Source organism: Canis lupus, chromosome 13 (genome assembly GCF_048164855.1).
Source record: "Canis lupus baileyi chromosome 13, mCanLup2.hap1, whole genome shotgun sequence".
NCBI lineage: Eukaryota > Metazoa > Chordata > Mammalia > Carnivora > Canidae > Canis > Canis lupus.
In genome coordinates this window covers 39,338,476-39,362,950 of record NC_132850.1, presented here as the reverse complement: position 1 = coordinate 39,362,950, position 24,475 = coordinate 39,338,476, and the positions used below count along the sequence as shown (strand labels likewise).

At 36.8% G+C, this 24,475-nt stretch overlaps 1 protein-coding gene and 1 non-coding gene across 28 annotated transcripts in view; one reads left to right on the top strand and one right to left on the bottom strand.

The window, feature by feature from the left end:
* APAF1 (apoptotic peptidase activating factor 1) overlaps positions 1-24,475 on the bottom strand; it is a 145,617-nt gene that overhangs the window by 96,010 nt on the left and 25,132 nt on the right. For 26 of the 27 annotated variants that reach the window (XR_012005948.1, XR_012005953.1, XR_012005950.1 and 23 more), the window contains 9 exons: positions 23,649-23,887; positions 22,538-22,705; positions 20,649-20,780; positions 17,458-17,571; positions 16,829-17,013; positions 11,939-12,065; positions 10,882-11,007; positions 8,217-8,348; positions 4,629-4,754 (listed from right to left, as the gene is read on the bottom strand). Coding sequence is in view for 10 of the 27 variants with exons in the window: in XM_072773250.1 (XP_072629351.1) it covers positions 4,629-4,754; positions 8,217-8,348; positions 10,882-11,007; positions 11,939-12,065; positions 16,829-17,013; positions 17,458-17,571; positions 20,649-20,780; positions 22,538-22,705; positions 23,649-23,887 (1,349 nt within the window). In the remaining 17 variants the exon portion in view is untranslated. The remainder of the gene's footprint in view (positions 1-4,628; positions 4,755-8,216; positions 8,349-10,881; positions 11,008-11,938; positions 12,066-16,828; positions 17,014-17,457; positions 17,572-20,648; positions 20,781-22,537; positions 22,706-23,648; positions 23,888-24,475) is intronic. The other variant, XM_072773245.1, reaches the window with a different exon arrangement.
* LOC140603256 (small nucleolar RNA SNORA70) lies at positions 24,333-24,465 on the top strand. Its single transcript, XR_012006271.1, has one exon. It is a non-coding gene; the product is annotated as a small nucleolar RNA SNORA70 (small nucleolar RNA).

Here is a 24,475-nt window from a genome sequence, read left to right as displayed (position 1 = left end):
CTCAAAAATTTATCTCCCAAAGATTCTTTCTTAGGAAGCCAGAGATTCTCCACCAGTGGGAAAATAAAGCAAAAATGATGACAAGAAATCCAAGAAACAGGGATTCCCTGGGTGGCTGAACAGTTGAGCATCTGCCTTTGGCTCAGGGCGTGATCCTGGATTCCCAGATTTGAGTCCTGCATTGGGCTCCCTGCATGGAGCCTGCTTCTCCCTCTGCCTGTGTGTCTGCCTCTCTCTCTCTCTCTGTGTCTCTGATGAATCAATAAATAAAATCTAAAAAAAAAAAAAAAGAGAGAGAGAGAGAAAATTCCAAGAAACAGAGTTTCGAGTTAAGAGGAAAGTAAAAGGAATTGTGGGAATAATAAAAGGATGTCCCAAGATGGCAGCCGGACACTCGTAGTATTACCAATCAGAATGGAGCAAGACAAAGCCCTCCAAGAAAGTTATTTCCAAGAAAAGAAAATTTATCAAATACCTGATAAGTTTGAATAACTTGAGAGGCAATTTTGAAAAGTGTTAGTTTGAAGATGAATTAGTGATGAACGCATTAAAAAATAAGAATAGGGATCCCTGGGTGGCGCAGTGGTTTGGCGCCTGCCTTTGGCCCAGGGCGTGATCCTGGAGACTCGGGATCGAATCCCACATCAGGCTTCTGGTGCATGGAGCCTGCTTCTCCCTCTGCCTATGTCTCTGCCTCTCTCTCTTTCTCTCTCTGTGACTATCATAAATAAATAAAAATTTTAAAAAAAATTTAAAAAAAATAAAATAAAATAAAATAAATAAAAAATAAGAATTTGTTAAAAATAATATTAAACGTACAGCACATTTAATCCCAATTAATTGGATTAATTGATCCCAATTTATTAATTAATTAATCTTGTTTAATTGTTCTTAAACAAGAACTTGTATGAGAAAGGAAATAACTCATACTGTGTGACTCAACTGTGACCAGTGACAACGATGTAATTTCTGAATACTGATCTGATCAAAATCATTAAACATACAGGAACCACAAAAAGGGGGTCAAGTTTTGGAAGAAAATACAGTTCAGTGTGGAGCACGGTACGTTTGAGGCACAGTGTATAATCTAAGTGACAACAACTGGCAAGTACAAGCAAAAGAAATGAGGGCTGGAGGTAGTAACACATCTGAAAGTCACTTAAAGAGATGAGAGTTGGAACTATGGGACTGATACTGGGATGGAAGAAAAGTAATGGAGCAGTATTCAAGGTTAGATGCTTAAGGAGCAGCTATATTGTAGTGGGCAGGGTAAAAAAGTTAAAGAAGGGGTTAGAGGGGCACCTGGGTGACAAAGTTGGTTAGTGTCTGCCTTTTACTCAGGTCATGATTCCAGGGTCCTGGGATCAAGCCCTCCATCAGGCTCCTTGCTCAGTGAGGAGTCTGCTTCTCCCTCTGCCACTCCCCCTGCTTGTGCTCGCATACTCTCTCTCTCCACCTCACTCATATAAATAAATAAAATCTTTCAAAAAAAGCAAAGAAGAAGGGGTTAGAGAGATAAAAGGAAAAAGTAGAAAACACTGACCTCAGAAGAGGAGAGTTTCAAAAAGGAAATATAGGTGGTTGATGGGGGAAGAAGTGCTAACCACTGGTATTACAACAAAAAGAATGAGGCCTGGATAAAGAAAAGTATCAGATTTCACACTAATCCAAAAAAGCATTAACCTTTACAACAAAAAGAATGGAGACTGAAAATAAAACTGGATTTTACACGCTTCAAGGAAATACAAGAAAAACATGACCAGGCTTAAAACAAGTTTTCGAAATTGAGTGAATAGTCAGGAAATGGAGGCAAGTACAGGTGGCTTAAAAAGTCTAGCAATAAAGGGAAAGAGAAAAACAGAATGACTATTTCAAAGGATAACACAATCTATGGAGCATCAAAGGTTTTTTACTTTTTCGTTTTAGAAAGGCCCAAGAACATGTGTAGGCTGTGGGACAGGACCCCAAAGTGAAGAAAAGCTAAAGATACAAAAAGAAAGAAGAAATAATCAGTGAAGCACAATGTGCAAGGGAAGAAGAAAAAAGGAACAGTAGGCATAAGTAGAGAACTTTCTGGGAACTGAGATGAAAAAAAAAGAAAGGGAGCTGGAATTTTTATGGCAATTTTTGAGGAGACTTATGGAGGGAGGAATTCTTATTAAGGGGTGGTGTCAACCCTCTGAATAGGTATGAGGTAAGGTTCTCTCCAGAGAATGAAAGGGATGCAGTGACAACATTGGGGGCTTAAAAACAACAGCAGAAGTTTGAATTGGAACTGTGGTGAATAAGGCAAATCAATTAGGAATGAACAGACCATACCTGACAGCAAAGAAGGTACACCTTAAATGTATAAAATATAAATAGTCTGGTTTCACAAATGTCTTGAACATTAAACAACCTAATAATGGAATAATACTAAGGAAAATGGAATCTTTCCAAAACTTGGAATTGGCAATGGTGAGAAGATGGAAAAACTTGAGATATAAAATGTCTTCTTCTGAAATCATTCACTTAATAGAAAACAAGAAATAACAGGCCCATATAACTCAAAGATTCTCTTAGAAAAGGGTTGTCTTAACACTTACAAGGGTATTCTGAAAAACTTCCTCTGATACAGAATGTCCTAAAGGAAGAGATGGATATTTAGTATCTGTAGATAACATGTCAGAGAAGTCAAAATCTATTTACCTGAATATTCTATGTAAGAATGCTTCCAACATCTACTAATGGCTAGAAAATTCTTTAAAGTGGAATTTTACCCAGAAAGGGCTCCTAGATGCCCTGAAGTAATTTATACAAAAACGAGTTATCTTCAGTCAGCAAAGAGAGATCAAAGATTCAACCAGAGGATCAGCATCAAGAGATTTCACCTTCCTATAACTGAGGAGTTACCTATTAGCATTAACAAATCTCCTCCTCTAGTGATTCTAACAAAATAGTGTCCAGGAGAGCTCAAGTATTTCTCTGGAAAAAATATATGTCAAGAAAATTTACTGAGTGCATGTTTTGAGTACAATTCTGTACTATGAACTTCAGAGAGCACAAGATGATGCAAGGTCTCTGTAGATCATAAATCTATATTCAATCTTAGCAAAGAAAAGAAGACACATGAAAATGACTGAACCGAACAGCACATTTACAAGAGGAAATGAGAAGACAACTGAATAGTTTGTATTAATATATATAAATATATCTAAAAGGATGGATGTACTCAGAACCAGATAGATGGATGTGATAAAAGAATACTTTCTAAAGGAGGCTTTAAAGTTTTGAGGGTTATTAAAAAATATGGGCAAGGGAGCTGCAGGCCAAAAATCCCAATAAAGAGTAATGAGATCTGTATAGGAACAGTAGCTGACATTAACTACCAAATTATCTTGCCCAGAATGCTTAGGGTTAAGGGGGCTAGAAGAAACAAAGTGACCAGGAACAGAGGTAACAGAATGATGGAACGTAAAGAACCTTACAGGTGCACCTGATGAGTCTGGGTTTATAACAACTTAGAATATGGTACTTTTGTGTCCCAGCTGAAAGTGGTAAGAGTTATTCTAGCAGTTCTTTTTGTTAATATTCCATTTATTTATTCATGAGAGACACAGAGAGAGAGGCAGAGACACAGGCAGAGGGAGAAGCAGGCTCTCTGCAGGGAGCCCGATGTGGGACTCAATCTCAGGACTCCAGGATCACGCCCTGAGCTGAAAGCAGACGCTCAATGGCTGAGCCACCCAGGCACCTCATGCTAGCAGTTCTGTACCAAGATTAGGAGGAATGGAGAATATATTTTAAAAAGCTGCTATCAAAAGCATAAGGGGATGATAGCATGAACTAGAGTAAACACTATAGAATGAAAGGGGAATAGATAGACTGAAAGATTAAGTGAAAGATGGATTAGACAAGACCAAAGGAGGAAAGGAGAATCGATGAAGAGGAGACTAGAATGATGGTAGAGACAAAAATAATAAAGAAAGTGGGATTGGGATCTTATTTGAGACAGTAAAAATTTAAAGAATTTAGGGTTTTTTTTAGGACTATAAACTTCAGGAGGTTGAATAAACTTTACTCCCTAGTTGTTTTCTTTTTTTAATATTTATTTATTTATTTATGATAGAGAGAGAGAGAGAGAGAGAGAGAGAGAGAGGCGCAGAGGAGGAGGGAGAAGCAGGCTCCAGGCCGGGAGCCCGATGCGGGACTCGATCCCGGGACTCCAGGATCGCGCCCTGGGCCAAAGGCAGGCGCCAAACCGCTGAGCCACCCAGGGATCCCCTTTACTCCCTAGTTCTGAGTCTTCCCCCAAATAAGACTTTTCAAGAGGAAAATATGAATTAAAAAGCAGAATAAAGGATAAATAAAAGTAGGGCCTTTACAAATTGACTCCAAATACCTCAAAATTTTATTAAACCATAAATATATGCTTAAAAAATAAGAATTCAAAATATATACACTTTAAAGCATAAGTCAGTAAACCATTCATAAAAAATCACTACAACAAGCAATTACAGTTCTATTAAATATCCTAGAAGTTGAAAGAAGCACTTCCTATAGAAATGTGAAAAAGAGAAACCTACTCCTACAACCAAATCATAAAACCACAAAATTGCAACCAATTTTAATGATAAACAAAAGCGTACCTTTAATGTTCCATCAGCTGAACAACTAGCCAAAAGCTTATCATCTGGTGAAAATCTGCAGTGATTGACTGAATTTGTATGGCCAAACATGGTATTTCGACATTCTTTTTGATTCAAATCCCAGAGCTATTTGAGAAAGATAAAGAAATAACTAAAAAACTAGTACTGAATGAGGAAAAGTTAGAAATTACATAATGTTCTTCCTTCTCTCTCATTTAAGCTTTTTCAATTACAGAAAAATATTAAATTTGTAAGTAATGCAAAGGTATCAAACAACAAAGGTGAACTTGTGATTACCAAGTAATGGGCAGCCCTTAGATCAGCACCTAAATCTATCAAGGGACCAAAGGCTTACTAAGGCATTTAGTCTGAACACTAACTAAATAATTACTGCTTATCTTAACAAAGTAGTTTGGAATCATTATTATTTTACTCAGCTCTATAAGTATTAATATGTAAAATAAAACACCCCCGAATTTTTTTAGATGCTAGGTTACCTAAATGGTCATTTCTAAGATTTCCCAATGCAAACTCTGAATCTATTAATGCTCTAAAAAAGGACTCAAAAATCGAAAGCAAAGATAGGTATAAATACATTTGACAGGCATTATACAATAGGCTTGAAGAGCAAGTTAACAACCAAATCCAGAATCCACAGAACAAATGATTCAATTTCTCTAATGAATCAATGGCATAAAAAAGAGGGAGAGGGGAAGGGCAACTTCTACAGAATAAGAGATTTAAGAAACATAACAATCAAATGTCACCTGAAATTTGTATGCTCATTCCAACAAATCTATGGTAGAAAGAGAAGTTTTAAGAATGGGGAAGGGGCATCTGGCTGGGTAAGACTGTGTAACTCTTGATCTTGGGGTTCTTGAGTTCAAGCCCCACATAGAGTGTAAAGATTAATAAAAATTAATAAACTTGAAAAAAAAAGAGTAACGAGGAAAAGCGAACATGGACCAGATATATCACAAAACTAAACTTAATAAAAGTTAGAGCTAGACAACGGATACCACAAAGGTTCATTATTGTACTCTCTCCTTTTGGGTATGTTTGAAAAGTATATAAAATATAAATAAAAAGGGCTATGGTCCTCTCTGAGGACCAACTGATCTTGGCAAAAATCCTTTGGAAATGATCAATGAGATAAGTCCTGTTCTTCATGTCCATCTCCATCCTAATCTCCTTTATCCCAATCCTAGATAAATCCAATTTTTCAGATAAGTCACATGGGGCAGCTTCAGATTTACATATTTTCATTGGCTTCTCTCAGTTCGAGAGTCACAAGAAGTGAATTCTAATTTTCCGCATGGTAATGCAGGTGTCATATGGCAGATCTTAAAGTAAAACTTGTCCTTAATTAAAATCGTTGACTAACCATTCGACCCCCTACATCACTGTGCTCTCATATCCTAGAGCTTTTTGTCTATAATTAAAATGAGGAAATATAAACTTTCCCCTACTAAGTGTTAAAAAGAAACATCAAAAATTAATCATAAATAATACAGAAGTCTTAGTTTTTTTTTTATTTTTAAGATTTTATTTATTTACTCATGAGAGACACAGAGAGAGAGAGAGGCAGAAACACAGGCAGAGGGAGAAGCAGGCTCCAATAGAGGGAGGAAGTCTTTGTTTTGTTTTTTTTTTTACTTTTTTATTTTTTTAAGATTTTATTTATTTATTCATGAGAGACACACAGAGAGAGAGAGAGAGGCAGAGACACAGGCAGAGGGAGAAGCAGGCTCCATGCAGGGCGCCCGATGTGGGACTTGATCCCAGGTCTTCAGGATCACGCCCCGGGCCGAAGGCAGGCACTCAACCGCTGAGCCACCCAGGGATCCCAAGTCTTAGTTTTTTAGAAGTGGATTTATTCAATAGGGTAAATCATATTTGAGTAATAATGAGCTACGATTGTAAGTCTATATTACTTATTTTAATATTATGTTATTTTAATCCAATCCAGTGTTTTCAAATTGTGCAATGCAGGCAGGCCCCTAGGGATTGCAGAAACATGTCTGAAATGGATACTGGGTAGAATAAGCAAGGAAACAAGAGAGTATAGAAAAGCAAGCCCAGGGGCATCTGGGTGGCTTAATGGTTAAACATCTGACTTTGGCTCAGGTCATGATCTCAGGATCCTGGGATCTAGCCCACATCAGGCTCCTTGCTGAGCCAGGAGCCCCTCACCCTGCACATGCACACTCTCTTTTAAATAAATAAGGTCTCTAAAAAAAAAAAAAAAAGCCCACACTCCACTTCAACCAGAGCAATGGGCTTTATCTCTTACACACTGAGCTTCTATGTCAGTTTTCCTTTGGAGGGGAAAAAAAAGAAAAAAAAATAAAAGTTTCAGCTTCTTGAACTGAAGGGGAGAGAGAGAATTTTCAATATTTTCTAAAGCTTTTTAAAATTCTCTATTTAGGGCAGCCCAGGTGGCTCAGCGGTTTAGCTCCGCCTTCAGCCCAGAGCCTGATCCTGGAGACCTGGGATCGAGTCCCACGTCAGGCTCCCTGCATGGAGCCTGCTTCTCCCTCTGTCTGTGTCTCTGCCTCTCTCTCTCTCTCTCTGTATCTCTCATGAAAAAATAAAATCTTTAAATAAATGAATGAATGAATGAATGAAATACTCTATTTAAATGTCAAATACACAGTTTATGAGGTTTTCCAAACTGCAATGTTTTGCCCAACACTCCCAAAATTATAATGACCCGTTCGTTGCAAAGATGGTGTGATTTTAAAAAATACATGACAGAAACCAAACCAAAAAATAATCCAAAGGAAGTTAGTGAATCTTTCTAGGACCCCAGAAAATTTCATTTAGCTATCTTCAATATGCCACTTAAGAAAAATAAAAACAATAAAACCTTTTATAATTAGAAAGCATTATCAAACATATATGAAATGCATATCTGTTGTGGTTTTAGTTTCTTTTTTTTTTCCTACCAGCACCTTTTTTCCTTCCTCCTTCTAAGACCAAAACCTCTCTTGTGAATAAAGGCCCAATTATAATTCAAGTAGAACTGATCTCACCGCATTTGTCCCATCTCTACATGGCTAAATTTGTGATCCTTAACCAATCGAAGGATTCCATCTTACTGGCACAGTAGAATTACTTGACAATGAGCATATAAGCCAAACCAGGTCAAACAGTCTCTAGAATTAAAGCTATGGGATCTGGGAAAGAGTAGGTTTCTCTTCCTCTGTGACTATAAGCTGTAAGACCCATGTAAGCCTGTAACTCAGAACAGCCATATTTCCTACCACACAGAAACAACACTCCTAAACCAACAAAGAGAGAAACAGAGTCTATAGATGAAAAGGGGGTTAGACTCCAAGAAGATAATTTCTGGAATCAGTTATATCTAAAGCCATGTTCCTTCTAGACTTTTCAGTTAAATAAACCAATAATTTAATTTTTTTTTTTTTTTTGGCGTAGGCTAATATGGAAGTTCCTATCACTGAAATCAAAAGACCCCTGATCAATACAAGATCAAAAGAGATGGAAAAAAACAAAAAAGATCAAAAGAGATGTTCTGATGTGCCTATTAAATCTGTCTGCATAATTCTCATTATCCATACTTACTTTGAGGAAGCAGTCACTTGATGCAGTGGCTAAGAGAAGGTAATGACTGTTGTTGGTAAAGTGGCAGCAGTTGACTTGCTCTGAGTGCTCATCATAGACATGTACTAGTCCCCCTGTCATAGAATTCCAAATCTAAAGAGAACAAAGAAAATAAAATTTACAACTACCCTTTATTTTCAAAGGGAGAACAGGGGAGCAAACAAATGAGAGCTCTTCTATGGCAGACTTTCCCAGTGAGACATGAGGCTAATGAATATTTCCCCTTCTCTAAAATATGTCCATATTTTTCCAGGATGTTTTTTTTTTTAATTACTTGCAAGTCTACACATGTGCCTTTCTATAGCATAATTAGAATCCCATGAAAACATTATACTCTTCAAGGGCAAGACTTCACGTGGTCACATGAATGACAGGAGGCAGAGAAGTGCTATAAAAAGGATGAAATAATGGACTTTCGATTGGAAGGATTAAGTCTAAGACCTGGCTCTACCATTTATAATTTGTGTGTCCATCGTCAAGTCCCTAAGTGATCTGCATCGCAGTTCCCTCCTCTGTAAAATGAGGACACTTATACTCATCCTACACAATTCAAGGTACCAAATGAGATAAAGGACATGTAAAGGACAGATAAAGGACAAGTAAATTTATTTATTGCTGACTTCAAGGTATCAATAAAAAGTAAAGGCAGATGGATCCTTGAAAAAAAATACAGGCTTTAGAATCTGAGGGAAATCTCGCTTTGAACCCTGACTCCATCATCAGTTATCAGTTAATGTGAGCTTGGACAAAGGACGTCATCTCTGAACCAATTTCCTCATCTGTAATATAAGATCAATACCTACTCTTCAAATTGTAGTGAGAAATTGATCATGTGATATAACAAAGTGTGTAAAGACTCACACAGTGTTAAATTCCTTAGAAGTAATCATTATTCTAGTTACTATGTAAGACAACTAAGCAGTGTGTTTTATCTAACAACGAACAAAAGAAATAAATTACCTAACCTTCACTGGGCTTTGGACTTTTTAGATGTATTGATGTCTTTCCCATATCATTTATTTTCTTTGTTTTCTTTTCTTTTTATTTTTATATAAGTTCTATGCCCATCATGGGGCTCAAACTCATGACCCCAAGATGAAGCATCACATCCTCTACTAATTTAGCCGGCCAGGTACCTCACGTTTTTTTTTTATCTTTTTTTTTTTTTAATCTTATCAAAGCTCTCCAGAGGTCCAAAGAGTTTATTTTCAGGTCTTTAATAGACATTTGGGTCTCTTGTTTTCTATTTTGAGTACTCAGAAAACAGAAACTCAGTGTTATTCTCCTTTTATTCCACATAGCTCTGACTTTGAAGCTGCACAGAATGGCCAACTCCAAGCTTGACTCAGAGTAGAGGCTATGGAATAAATTAACTGGTTGGTGTTAAAGTTACCTAGAGAGTCCACTCTATCAAGAAGTAGATTTTTCTGGGGATCCCTGAGTGGCTCAGCGGTTTGGCGCCTGCCTTTGGCCCAGGGCGCGATCCTGGAGTCCCGGGATCGAGTCCCACGTCAGGCTCCCGGCATGGAGCCTGCTTCTCCCTCCTCCTGTGTCTCTGCCTCTCTATGTCTATAATTAATTAATTAATTAATTAATTAATCTATCTTAAAAAAAAAAGTAGATTTTTCCAAGGTCTAAATTTGTCTAGACACTCGAAGGTCTTCTTCAAGTGGGTCCAAACCCCAAGGAAACTTCCAAGACAATTTTCTTGTTCCCAGGTCCACTAAGACTCACCCCACCTAGCGAATTTCAATACTCCATCTACTTTTCTTTCTTTTTCTCTTTCTTTCATTCATTCACTGACTTATTTATTGACTTATTTATTGGCAATGCTCCCACCAAGTCAGGATCCACCTTTCAAAAAGCCTGAAGTGAGGGGTGCCTGGGTTGTTCAGTCAGGTGGGCATTTGACTCTTGATTTCACCTGAGGTTATGATCTCGGGGTCATGAGATCAAGGCCCAAGTCAAGCTCTGCACTGGGCATGGAACCTGCTTGGGATTCTCTCTCTCTCCCTCTCTCTTCCCTCCCTGGCTCTCACATGCACATGCTCTGTCTCAAAAGAAAAAAGAAAAAAAAAAAGCCTGAAGTGGGTGTTGAGGGTGCCTGGGTGGCTCAGTTGGTTAAGCATCCAACTCTTGATTTCAACTCAAGGTCATGAGATGAAACCGGAATCAGGCTCCAGGCTGGGCATAAAGCCTGCCTAAGGTTCCCTCTTGCCCTCTGCCCTTCCTCCACTCCACATTCTCTCTAAAAAAAACAAAAAATCTGGGTGGCACTTCACAAATTATGTATTTTACAATAGGAATCCATGTCAGATAATAATTTTGTGCAGAAACACTTCCAATCACAATGTACTCAAAGGTTCCAACTGATTTTTATCCCACAGACTTATCAATAATAAATGATAGGAAAATTCATTAATTTATAATAATTTCTCCCAGTGCCTGGTCAATACCTTAAAAATAGTGTTAATTTAATTTACAGTAGATTAAAAACTGGTTTGCCTCAAGTCAGTAGATCAACGAGCAACGAGCACTTTATCCCTACTTACCCTAGTCCCTCTGTTGTGGAAAAAGAAAATGAATTCTACGGTAATCACAACTCAAGAGAAAAATATTTCCCTACCTTCACTTTTTTATCCACTGAGCAGGTTGCTATAAATCTGTCATCTGTAGAGAATGCACAACAAAGCACTTCATCTTCATGAGCCTTGATTTCTAGCAGTTTCTCTCCTGTTTCAGCTTTGAACACCTGCACAAGCAACAAAATTTTTTTACCATAAACCAATGGCCACCACTCAATAAAAATCTTTCTTTAAAAAATCTTAATCCATATTATTTTGTGATAGTAATGAACCTCAGCAAAAACACTCCAAAAAGCAGGATATCAGTCAGAATTTATATGCCTTAAACATAGAGAACTATCCCTTGTTTAATGTTTGTAATATACATAAAAAGACCTAGCAGAGTATAGCTTCAGTTAAGATTAGTTTGACATTTTTTTTTCTTATTTTTGCAAATTCTTAAACAGAAAACATTTCATTCAACATGTTCTCTTTTGGGGGCTCAAATGCCAAAATTAGTAAAATCAGTAATAAAGTACACATATAAAAATAAGGTTTATTAAAGTCATAATCTTGCAAAGTCTAAATCTAATCCAAACATCAAAGTTTTAACTAAGTTGGATCCTGTTTCCTTCAAAATCAAAAAGCGGAGCATAAATTTAAAGAAATGCACTCATTCATGTATTCTGAAAACAAAAAAGAACTTAAATTCCTTCAAGCACCTTAGGAAATAATCCAGTCCAATTCCTATTTACAGTCAGAAATCTGTCTGAACCTGTGATAAAGTAAGTATTTTACTTAATCACTGTTTTTTAATCAGAACCTGCTCCTTATGTCTTTGAACATGTTGCATTTCCTCATTACTCTTACAGGGTACATGGATGACAGTAACTGACTGCTAGGATAAAAGGCACTTTTATGTCACTTGGTAAGTTTAAAATTATGAAAGCACATAAATATTTTCTAAATTTCCAGAGAAAGGTTTCATAAAATGTTTAAGAGATTTGGATTTCTCTATTTCTAGTGTGTAATTTTCTTCAATTTTAGGATTTAAATATATTGTAATATGCACAGTATTAAGTACATGCCTCTTTCAATTTTTCTCAAGAGATGTTTTACCTGTAAGGTTTTATCAACTCCACAAGAAGCTATTCTTTGACCATCCTCAGAAAAGCAAGCATGGTAAACAGCATCTGTATGGGGGCGGACAACTAAGCGGGAAAGATTCTTGATGTTTTTTTTGTTTCTACATACAAGGAGAAAATGAACAGAAACCCAATAAGTGAGAGTAAAAGTAATTTTTTTCAATAATAAAGTAAACTGTCTTTTAATAGCGTTGTGTTGCCAAAAACAATTTTTTTTAAATTAAGTTTACAACACGTAAATGACAGCACAGATCTCCTGAAGGAAAAAAGCATTATGAAAGTAGCTCTTTAAGAGAAATGCTACACTATATAAAGTAATCTGTCAGGTGCTGCAAATGTCACTGAGTTGGGAGAAATCTAATCAAATACATGTTGCTTCCTATCTTCCTTTGATACATTAATGATAACATGTGCAGAGAAAACATTATATAAGGATACCCTCAAAACATTCTCCATTGTTTTTATTTTTTTAAGATTTTATTTATTCATGAGAGACAGAGAGTGGCAGAGAGAGAAGCTCCCTCCTACACAGGGAGCCCGATGTGGGACTCAATCCTGGGACTCCAGAATCACACCCTGGACCGAAGGCAGGCGTTCAACTGCTGAGCCACCCCGGTGTCCCTTCTCCATTATTTTTAAAAGGAAAGAAGCCAGGGTGCCTGGGTGGCTCAGTTAGTTAGGCAACTGACTCTTCAATTCAGCTCAGGTCATGATCTCAGAGTTAAGAAATCAAGCCCCACCCCAAATAGAGCTCTGCGCTGGGCATAGAGCCTGCTTGAGATTCCCTCTCTCCCTCTACCCCTCCTCTCTCTCTTCCTCTCTCTAAAAAAGTTTAAAAATTTAAAAAATAAATAAAAGGACAGAAGCCATAACAAAATGAAGCTCAATTCCTAATTAAAGTATGACACTACATCCACCATTAACAATGATGTACTTTATTTTCTTTATTATTTTATTTAATTATTTGAGAGAGAGCAAAGTGCATGAGCAGGTGAAAGGGGCCAAGGGAGAGGAAGAAGCAGGCTCCCCACTGAGCAGGGAGCCAGAGGCAATGCAGGGCTCAATCCCAGAACCCTGGGACCATGACCCAAGACAAAGGCAGACATTTAAACAATGGAATCACACAGGCACCCCACAATGATGTACTTTAAAATTGCTCCTCTCTAACCACAATTATTCACAGAGGATAAAAAGATAAGGCAATGTCATTTTCTTTGTATCTTAATCTATTGAATACTATTTCACTAGTGTAGTTAGTATGTTATTTCTCATGGGCTACAGGAGTAAAGTATCAGAACAGTGTCAGAATTTTATACATATACCCCAGTCACTTTGAGTACAATATGTTAAATGGCATTGTGCTTATTTTAGGAGTCAGATAAAAAGCAAACCTACTTCTGCTACTTATTAAGTATGTAAACTTAGGCAAATTATTGAACCTAATAAGTTTCCATTTCCTCATAGTAGGAGTATCATACAGGAGTAATGATACCTGCCATAAACAGTGCCTGGCACATAAGGATGCCACTGTTATTATTCTTGAAAAAAACTAACTACATACCTACTCCTGAAATCAATATTACCCTATATGTTAACTAACTAGAATTTAAACAAAAATTTAAAAAATTAACCACACACAAGATGGACCAAATGAAAAAAGGGAACACAAAAGATAAATCAGACTTAGATCTTGCCTAGAAAGTATTATAATTTACCAGAAGCGATGAAACAAATATAAGAACTAGAGTAATGAAAACCTGGAATAAAAACAGTTTAGTTATTAGCAAAGTTCAGAGGATTAGACTAAAATTATACTCTCTTTCTCCTTGTTCTAACTACTTAATTCCCCAAAGGACAGAAAGTGACCATCACAATAATGGGCACATAACAGATGGCCAAAAAGTATTAAAGAAATAACAAATGACTTTTTTTGAAGGCTAAAAATTCAGTTAAATTTAAGCTTATGCCAACCTAAACCTTTCTACAGGGAAAAAAAAAAGTCCTGCTAGTAGTAAAATAAAGCATTATTTGAATAAGATCTGGTCAAACCCAGTTAAAAGATTCAGCTATGAATGACTAACCATTCTCAGAGAGAACATCACGGGTTGAAACACAGTTGATAGAATGGAAAAGAAAAAAACAGCATGAAAAAGTAAAAAAACAAACTCAAAAAAAAAAAACAAACCTCAAGAAGAAATAAACCTATGCTCATTTGATATCAGTCCATGTATTAATTCTATTTCAACTACTAACCAAAACATCAATTCAGTCAATCTTCCACAAATTTCTATTGCATGCCAACAATATGGACCAGGCAAAATGCTTAATGCTATTCTCAGTAACAAATATTTATCAAGCTCTATGAACTAGGTACTGTTCTAAGTACTCTGTGTGTGCATAAGTTTGTATACACACATACTCAATTTTATCTTCTCAATAATGCTATGAAAAAGCACTATTTGGTGAGAGAAGTTGAATAACTTTCCCTGGTTATATACAACCAATAAAGCAGAGCTGGGTTTCAAGCCCAGGCAGTCTAGAGTCAAAGTCTATTACTTTAATCTCCAAACTATTCTATACTACAGGATGTATGGAGTAGTAACAGAGAAAAATAGGCAATCACCAGAAAGTAACACAAATGCTAATAGTATAATATAATATAATATAATATAATATAATATAATATAATATAATAATATAAACTGAGCAAGTATTCTAGAATATAGACAGGTCTAGCTAGCTTCAATAAGTTAGGGAACTGCTTCTCAGGGAGAATAAACTTCTTCCTAAGAAAGCATTAAAGAACAGTTAACTCCAGGAAGTAGGAGGTAAGAAAAGATGGAGAGTCTCTGACTTTTCATTTTATATCCCCCTCAGTATTGATTTTTTTTTTTAAATCAGAAACATAGATTACTTTTTTTTTTTAAGATTTTATTTATCTATTCATGAGATACAGAGAGAGACAGAGAGAGAGGGGGCAGAGACATAGGCAGAGGGAGAAGCAGGCTCCACGCAGGGAGCCCAACGCGGGACTCGATCCCCGGTCTCCAGGATCAGGCCCTGGGCTGAAGGCGGCGCCAAACCACTGAGCCACCTGGGCTGCCCCAGAGATTACTTTAAAATAAAAATAAAACCAACAAAAAATTAAAATTTAATTTTAAATTTAAAAAAAATTTTAACTCCTTGCTGAAAATTCCCAAAATTCTTCACTGAGCCAAGTTAATCACCCACTTCTTTGTTTCATTTTATACACACTTCTGTTGCACCCATCACATTATATTTAATCATTTACTCAAACATTTTCATCACTACTAGACTAAATTCCTTGGAGAGCCTTAGCACCTAGTAATAATGCTTACTTAGCATGTTAGAGAAACTCAAATGTTTGTTAAACTAAGCTTCATTAGAGGAATCACCCACGGCAATCTATTTGATAAGAGGACCCAGGACTAATAAATATTACAGATACCAACCTCAAGTTCAATCCAGATATACATTATACACATGAAAAAACTATCATTCATATTCATTATTTCTAGCTACAATAAAAGCATATACAGAAAACATATGGAAAATAAAGCTAGGTTGGGACACCTGGGTGGCTCAGTGGTTGGGCACCTGCCTTGAGCTCAGGTCGCGATCCTGGGATCTGGGATCAAGTTCCACATTGGGTTCCTATGAAGAGCCTGCTTCTCCCTCTGCCTATGTCTTTGCCTCTCTGTGTGTCTCTCTCGTGAATAAATAAATACATCTTAAAAAAAAAAAAAAAGAAACCTAGGCAGACACAGCATTTAAATCCCATTCAACAAGCTACATAAGCTTAGTCAAGTTTCAATATCTCTGTGCCTCAATTTTCTCATTTGTAAAATAGAGCAAATAATATTTACTAATGTTTGAATATAAAATGAATAACGTGTGCATATTGTATATAATAGTCATTAAAAAAGAGCCTACACTTTCCTTTTTCTAATTAATACAAGAGCACCAAAAAAACATGAAATCTTGACATTTGCAATTACATGGACAGAACTAGAGGGTATTATGCTAAGCAAAATAAGTCAATCAGAGAAAGAATTATCATGATCTCATTCATATGTGGAACTTAAGGAAAAAAAAACAGGAGCATAGAGGAAGAGAGACAAAAGTAAAAAAAGATTTAATCAGAGAAGGAGACAAACCCTACAAGATTCTTAACCAGAGGAAACAAACTGAGGGTCACTGGAGGGGACAGGGGTGGGAGGGATGAGGTAACTGGGTGATGGGCATTAAGGAGGGCACAGGATATAACGAGCACTGGGTGTTATATACAACTAAATCACTAAACTCTACCTCTAAAACCAGTGATACAATATATGTTAATTAACTGAATTTAAATTTAAAAAAATATATTAAGGCAAGAGCACTTGCCTTAATCACTTTATATTCAATATTTCATTTCAATCTTCACAAAAATGTACCTCAAAGAATTGCTATCTCTATTTTATATATGAAATAAAAAGGGCAACCTGTAACTTGTTCAAACTCACAAAACTATCAGGTTTCAGAATTGAGACTCCTATCAATGTTTGTGGCTTCAAAGCCCAGGTTCTTCACTAATTAACTATGTTACAATAAGTAAACCATGTGGTATTTAGTGTGACTGGTCAAAATGCCTATAGGCAAGCATCTATTTCTATAAACTCTTTGAAAATATATATTTCTATGCTTACTTTTCCAGAACTTTTCAATAAGTAAGAATGCTTATTAAAAGTTCCAGCCCTTTCCAAAGTAGTTAAATCTCCCTGGAGTGAACTTATTCACTACCTGAAAAATAATGACATAGTTAGCACTCCAATCCCTTTGGTTCCTCTCCTAACCTACTTACATCCACTCCAGGTAAAGCATTCCGTGATCGACCTCCTGCTTGGCCTGCAGCTTAGCTTGCTGATAAACTTCTGAAGTTTCTGGTTCACAGAGACCCAGTTGTACAATATTAGGAAATGGCTGTCGTCCAAGAAGATGTCCATTTAAAGATAAAAATTCCTGGAAATTTTCACAGACTGCACAATCCTAGGAACAAACTGAAATCTCTTAGAAATATAACCAAAACCAAGATTTTGACATTTTTCTGTTTCTGTGATCTTGTCAACTTTTAAGTCTTAAATGAGACATCCTCTAGAATAAGCTAAAATTAAATAACCAACCATTAGGTAACTAATACATGGTAACCAAATTTTCAAATACAGCGTAAAAAATCTCATTATCCAAGTATTACTTTAATACATTCTTTGGTAAAAAGACGAACAAACCAAACAGTGAACACTTCCCCAACTTTCAAACTCAATTCTATCCACATTCCCAGTAGGCTAGGAAGCAAAATAATTAGAATAATCAAGGGTCAAATAAGGAAATTACCTCTTTCCTCTTTTATTCTGCTCATCTCCTCTATTAAACCTCGAATTAAATGACAAAATGAAATACCCTTTAAGAACTTATCTTTCATACTAATTATACCTTTTCATCCAATATATGCCTGTATTCCACAAATTCATGAATCAGATGAGCAGGGCCTACGAGTTCAGTTTTTGCTTTAATCCAATCCAAGGAAAACATTAAAGCACAAAGTTCCTTTAAAAAAAAAAGTAAGATGAGGACACTGTTAAAGACATCGAAGAATGTAAACTCTACCATCCTAACACTACTGAAACTTAGCAGATAACTAGAATTTAAGACAAAAAGGAAGCTACTTAATAAAGAACCAAAGACAGCCACCTGGGTGACTCAGGCAGTTAAGTGTCTGCCTTCTGCTCAGGTCATGATCGCCAGGTCCTGGGAACAAGCCCCGTATCAGGTTTCAGGCTGTCTGCTCAGCAGGGAGTCTGCTTTTCTCTCTCTCTCTCTCTCTCTCTCCTCCCCGCCTTACCCCTCCACCCCTTCCCACTCATTCTCTCACTCTCTCAAATAAATAAATAAAATCTTTTTTAAATAAATAAAAAGGAGGGATCCCTGGGTGGTGCAGCGGTTTGGCGCCTGCCTTTGGCCCAGGGCACGATCCTGGAGACCCGGGATCGAATCCCACATCGGGCTCCCAGTGCATGGAGCCTGCTTCTCCCTCTGCCTGTGTCTCTGCCTCTCTCTCTCTCTCTGTGACTATCATAAAATAAATAAAAATTAAAAAAAATAAAATAAAATAAAATAAAATAAAATAAAATAAAATAAAATAAAAATAAATAAATAAATAAATAAAAAGGAACCAAAATAAATAAATAAATAAATAAAAAGGAACCAAAGAAACGTAAAATGAACCACACACCTTAAATCAAAATAAACTTCAGTTGGATTAAACACTTAAATAGAAAATAGAAACCCTCAAAAAATATTAGAAGATACAGGCAAATATTTTTCTAACCTTAGGATGAAGGAAATGTTTGTAAACATGACACCAAAGCCAAAGTACACACACACACAAAAGAGAGAGGTGCACTTAACTACACAAAAACTCAAAAATCTTCAATATAGTTGAAAACAATGTAAATAAAATTTGACCAAAAAGATATTTACAACACATATGATAAATGAGGGCTTAATATTATTTATTTATAGAAAATTCTAATAAAATAAGAGAAACACCTCAACAGTAAAATAGGTAAAGGCAATGGATGAGTCAATGCACAGAATAAAAGGTACAAATGGCAAAAACCTCACCAATAATCTAAATGAAACAACAAGGATTCAGTATTTTTTAATATCAGATTTCTAAAGACTAAAAGTATTAATAAGAATATTAGCTGGAGTCAAAGGAAATAAACACTCTCATATATGTTGGTAGCAATGTAACTCAGAGCACCCTTCTAGAGGACAGTTTGGTAATCTGCATTAAAACTTGATCCATATATACCATTTGACCCAGAAATTACACTTATAAAAATGTGTCCAAAGAAAATAATCAGACAAGTATGCTTAAGCAATCTAAGTGTCCATAAGCCAACTGATCATACATACAACGAAATAGCATATATACAGCTTTAAAAATTTTGTCGTTCTATATAAATTGACATAAAAAGACCCTGAAATACAGTTAAGTGGGGAAAAAAAGAGATATAAGACTATTTCTATTATGATCCTATTTTGGGTTTAAAGAACAAATATGTGGATGTGCCTGGGTGGCTCAGTTGGTTAGTGTCTGACTTTCCTTTTTGGCTCAGGTCATTATCTCAGAGTTGTGGGATCGAGCCCCACATAGAGCTCTACACTGGGCACAGAGTCTGCTTGAGATTCTCTCTCCCTCTGAACCTCCCCGAGCTTGCATATGTATGCTTAAAAAGTTAAAGTTAAAAAAGAAAAGAACAAGTATGTGTATCTGAGCAGCAAAACAATCTCAAAAACTATACACAAAAAGCATTAGCAATAATTGTCATTTTCATTTTTTTAGTTTTTTTCCCAAACTTTTTTTTTCTTTTTTTTTTCCTTTTTTTTCCTTTTTTCCCCAAACTTTTCTAATGAAAAACCTTTAAAAATGAGAAATTATCTTTAAAAATCAGGAAAAAAAGGCTAAAAAGGTGAGAAAAAACTGAATCCTGTCAACACTAACTTACATAACCAAGTTTTAAAAAGATGCAGACTCAATAATCCTACTTCAAAAATTTCCAAAGATAATAATGTAAGTGCAAAGACAACACTGTTGATTACTGTTGATTACAGCATCATAAAGGCAAAAAACTGAAAACCTAAATGTGCAACAATTACAGTTTAATTTGGCACAGATATTTATTGGAATACCTTCAATCCAATGTGTAGATTATTAAATGTAAACTAGGTAAAAAAAAAAAAGTATAAAAATACACCATTCTCCTTAACGAAGAGATAATATACCTAAGCATAGATAAATTACTTAAAGTATATACGGTTTTCCAAAATGTTAACATTTTGAATAGTTGGTAGTCATGACTTCAAAAATCATCTATGTGGTGATGATTTTCAAATTTTATTTTTAGCTCATAATTTCCTCCCAGAAATCCAAATTCATATATGCAACTACATACTCTTTATTTCCAGTCAGATGTCTTAATAAGACAGTATATTCAAAATAATTTCCTAACCTTCCCTTTACCCCCTGAAAATACCTGGTCTACCCACAGACATCCCAACCTCAGTTCAGGGCAACTCCATTTTCTGTTGGGCAAGCTTAGAGTCATCTTATAATGTATATACTAAATCCATCACAAATCATGATGATTCTGTATCATCACTTTCTCCTTCCATGCTAAGTACTTAACTACTCCCAACATAGTATAAGTTTACTTGGCCACTATAACGTCTCCCGACAGAATGTAAGTTCAATGAGAGTAGGGACTTTGTGCCTGTGATATATTTCACAATGAAGAATACCAGTACCTAACAGACACTCAATAAATATTTGCTGAATGAATAGAATTTCCCATTCTCCATTTCCTCTCAAAGCTTAAAAACACCAATCCATACACCCCCAAAGGGGAAACTACTGGTAAGATGAGAATGAATTTTTAGGTGACTCATTTACTACAAATACTAAAGTACCTTTTAAAATCACTGTAGGTAAAAAGAGTAACAAAAACAAAAAAACTTACATAGGCTATAATTCTATTTTTACTAATAAAAGAAAATTCTAGACATAGGATGAAATAAACGTGAGATAGATATAATACTTTTTAGATGGGTCATCTTACTTTGTGCATACTGGCACTAGCCATGTGGTAGGCCAGAAAATTGTACCAGTACATGCAGTCCTCCTGATCTGGTGAAAGAGTATGTGGCTGGTAATGTTTCTGGAACTGAGTGACTATCTTCTTATGTAGATCCTGAAATCCAAATGAAATATTTTAGAGGAGAGAAACAATTTTATTACCTAAGCATCACGGTAACTACAGCTTACCAAGCTATTTAAAATTACACAGAGAAGTGTGTCTGGGTGGTTCAGTAGGTTAAGGATCTGCCTTCGGCCCAGTTCTTGATCCCGGAATCCTGGGATCAAGCCCCACACTGGGCTCTCTGCTCAAATGGGAGCCTGTTTCTCCCCCTCCCTCTGCCTGCCACTCCCCCTGCTCATGCTCTCTCTCTCTCCCCCTCTGCAAATAAATAAAATCTTTAAATAAATAAAAATTTTAAAATTTTAAAAATTTAAAAATTAAAATGTGCAGAGAATCTCCCCCACAAAATACTTATTAATTACAAAAGGAAAAAATTGTAGATTTAAAATGAAGAAACTAGCAGGTATCGCTTTAACCAAGTGATCAATATTAACATTATTGACAAGACATATTGACACGCTGATATGACGCTCTGAGAAGGGCACAATAGGACTTCGGTAGTATTCTTGCCAAAAATATATAACCTTAATCTAGTCAGGAGAAACCATCAGACAAACCCAAACTAAGGGACAATATACAAAATAACTGGCTAGTACTCTTCAAAAGTGACCATGAAAGATAAAGAAAGCAAAGAATCTTCATAGATTTGAGGAAACTAAGAAAACAGGACAATTATATGCAATGTGGGATCTTTTTTTGTTTGTTTGTTTTTAAAGATTTTATTTATTTATTCATGAGAGACACAGAGGAGAGAGAGAGGCAGGGACACAGGCAGGAGAAGCAGGCTCCATGCAGGGAGCCCAACGTGGGACTTGATCCCAGGTCTCCAGGATCACACCCTGGGCTGAAGGCAGCACTAAACCACTGAACCACCCGGACTGCCCTGCAACGTGGGATCTTGATCTGAACCACAAAGGGGCTATTAGAGGGAAAGCTGGCAAAATCTACATAAAACCTGTGGGTTGGGCAGCCCAGGTGGCTCAGCGGTTTAGCGCTGCCTTCAGCTCAGGGCATGATCCTGGAGTACCAGGATCGAGTCCCACGTCAGGCCCCCTGCATGGAGCCTGCTTCTCCCTCTGCCTGTGTCTCTGCCTCTCTCATAAATAAATAAAATTTTTTTAAAAATCTGTGGGTTAACAGTATTCTATTTTTGTCAATTTTCTGGTTTTGATAACTGTATTATAGTTATGTAAGATGTTACAGTGGGGAAGCTAGATGAAGGTACATGCATAAAACTGTGCTGTTTTGCAACTTTTCTATTAGGCTAAAATTATTTCAAAATAAAAAAATTTTTAAATGTACAGAGATCCAGGCAGCCCGGATGGCTCAGAGGTTTAGCGCCACCTTCAGTCCAGGGCACGATCCTGGAGACCAGGGATGGAGTCATGCTTCCTGCATGGAGCCTGCTTCTCCCTCTGCCTGTGTCTGTGTGCCTCTCTCTCTCTCTCTCTCTGTGTGTCTCTCATGAATAAATAAATAAAATCTTAAAAAAATAAATCTTGGGATCCCTGGGTGGCACAGCGGTTTGGCGCCTGCCTTTGGCCCAGGGCGCGATCCTGGAGACCCGGGATCGAATCCCACGTCGGGCTCCCGGTGCATGGAGCCTGCTTCTCCCTCTGCCTGTGTCTCTGCCTCTCTCTCTCTCTGTATGACTATCATAAATAAATAAAAATAAATTTAAATAAATAAATAAATAAATAAATCTTTAAAAAATAAAAATAAAATAAAATGTACAGAGATCCAAGTACCTGAAGTTGATTGCGATTCTTCTCTATAAGGAAATCTACTTGAAGATCATGTAAATAATAACGAAATGATTTTCCATTCCGATCACAGAATAAGAGAGACTTATTAACAAACTCCTGCAGAATATCTTCAACTTCTTCAGTTTCCATGTCCCAGAGAATACATAACACCTAGAAATCATTTTAAGTATTTAATATACCACAAAACTACAATTACCAGGATTGCAGATAAGGTGTTACACACACAGAGAAATCGTTTTTTTTTTTCTTCTTAAAAATTTTATTGGGGATCCCTGGGTGGCTCAGCGGTTGAGCGCCTGCCTTCGGCCCAGGGCCTGATTCTGGAGTCCCAGGATCGATTCCCACATCGGGCTCCCTGCATGGGGCCTGCTTCTCGCTCTGCCTGTGTCTCTGCCTCTCTCTGTGTGTCTCTCATGAATAAATAAATAAAATATTTTTTAAAAATGTTTTTATTTATTCATGAGAGACAGAGAGAGAGAGAGAGAGAGGAAAAGACACAATCCAGCAGAGAAGCAGGCTCCCCACAAGGAGCCCGATGTGGGACTTGATCCCAGGACCCGGGGATCATGCCCTGAACCAAAGGCAGACACTCAACCATTGAGCCACCCAGGTGTCCCGAGAAAACGTATCTTAAAGCCCTGAGTAACTGTATCTCCATTTCATATGAAGAAGCTCAACTATTCATCAAGATAGAAAAGTCAGATGCTTCTAGAACTGACAAATAAGAAGCTAACCAAGGGACACCTGGTGGCTCAGTGGTTGAGCATCTGCCTTCCGCTCAGAGCATGATCCCAGGGTCCTGGGATCGAGTCCCGCATTGGGCTCCCTGCATGGAGCCTGCTTCTCCCTCTGCCTATGTCTCTGCCTCTCTCTCTACGTCTCTCATGAATAAATAAATAAAAATCTTTTAAAAAAAGGGGGGGGATACTAACCAAACCCTTGATGGAAACTAAGATGAGACTTTTACACTCTCTACACCTCAGTGATATGGATCTTAATCTTCCAATATCCTCTGTAATAACATCCTTGGTACCATATCAAAAGTTACATGCCATAAATATCCAATGACAAGGATTGTTGGTCCTTCTATTACCTTTGTAGGCACCTTAACATCCTTCTGAAGGATGGAAAGATCTGTGTAGTAATCTTTGATGTCCTCTCTGAGCATTTCAACACTTATAGACATGGCTTCATCCAGAGCCTCATAATCATAAAATGAAGATTTCCTTATTCTCTTAAATTGCTTATTCTGAAGTTGCCTGAGGTAGTAATCCCAACGGTTAGGAAAATCACGTAAAAGTGCACCAATTAAAGACACTACAAGAGGAGAACCTAAAAACAAAACAAAGCAACAAAGCCACTATGTTAATACTGTCTCATTTCAAAATTACCACTAAGAGTCACATTACTCTTAAAAAACAATTTCTGTTGCATGTTATCTAAAGCCTTAAAATATGTGTAACTTTTGAATTCACTTTAGATATTTATTCTAAGGAAGCCATTAGAAATAAGAAAGAGGGATGCCTGGGTGGCTCAGTGGCTGAGCATCTGCCTTCAACTCAGGGCGTGATCCCAGGGTCTGAGATCGAGTCCCGCATTGGGCTCCCTGCGGGGAGCCTGCTTCTCCGCCTCTCTCTCTCTCTCATTCTGTGTCTCTCATGAACAAATAAATAAGCCCATAAATAAATAAATAAATAAATAAATAAATAAATAAATAAATAAAGACTTCCTTTAAGGATATTCATCAGAGCATTATTTAAAATAATGAAAAATCCTTCTGCAGCCAATTAAGCCAACTGTGCCCTTTCTCCATGGGCACCCAGCTTGCCATCACTACAAATAGTAGCCTGCTTGCTAGTGTATGCAGCCTGTTGATTGTATGGGTTGCCTAAGGGACCTTGGAGACAGTCCTTTCCAGTG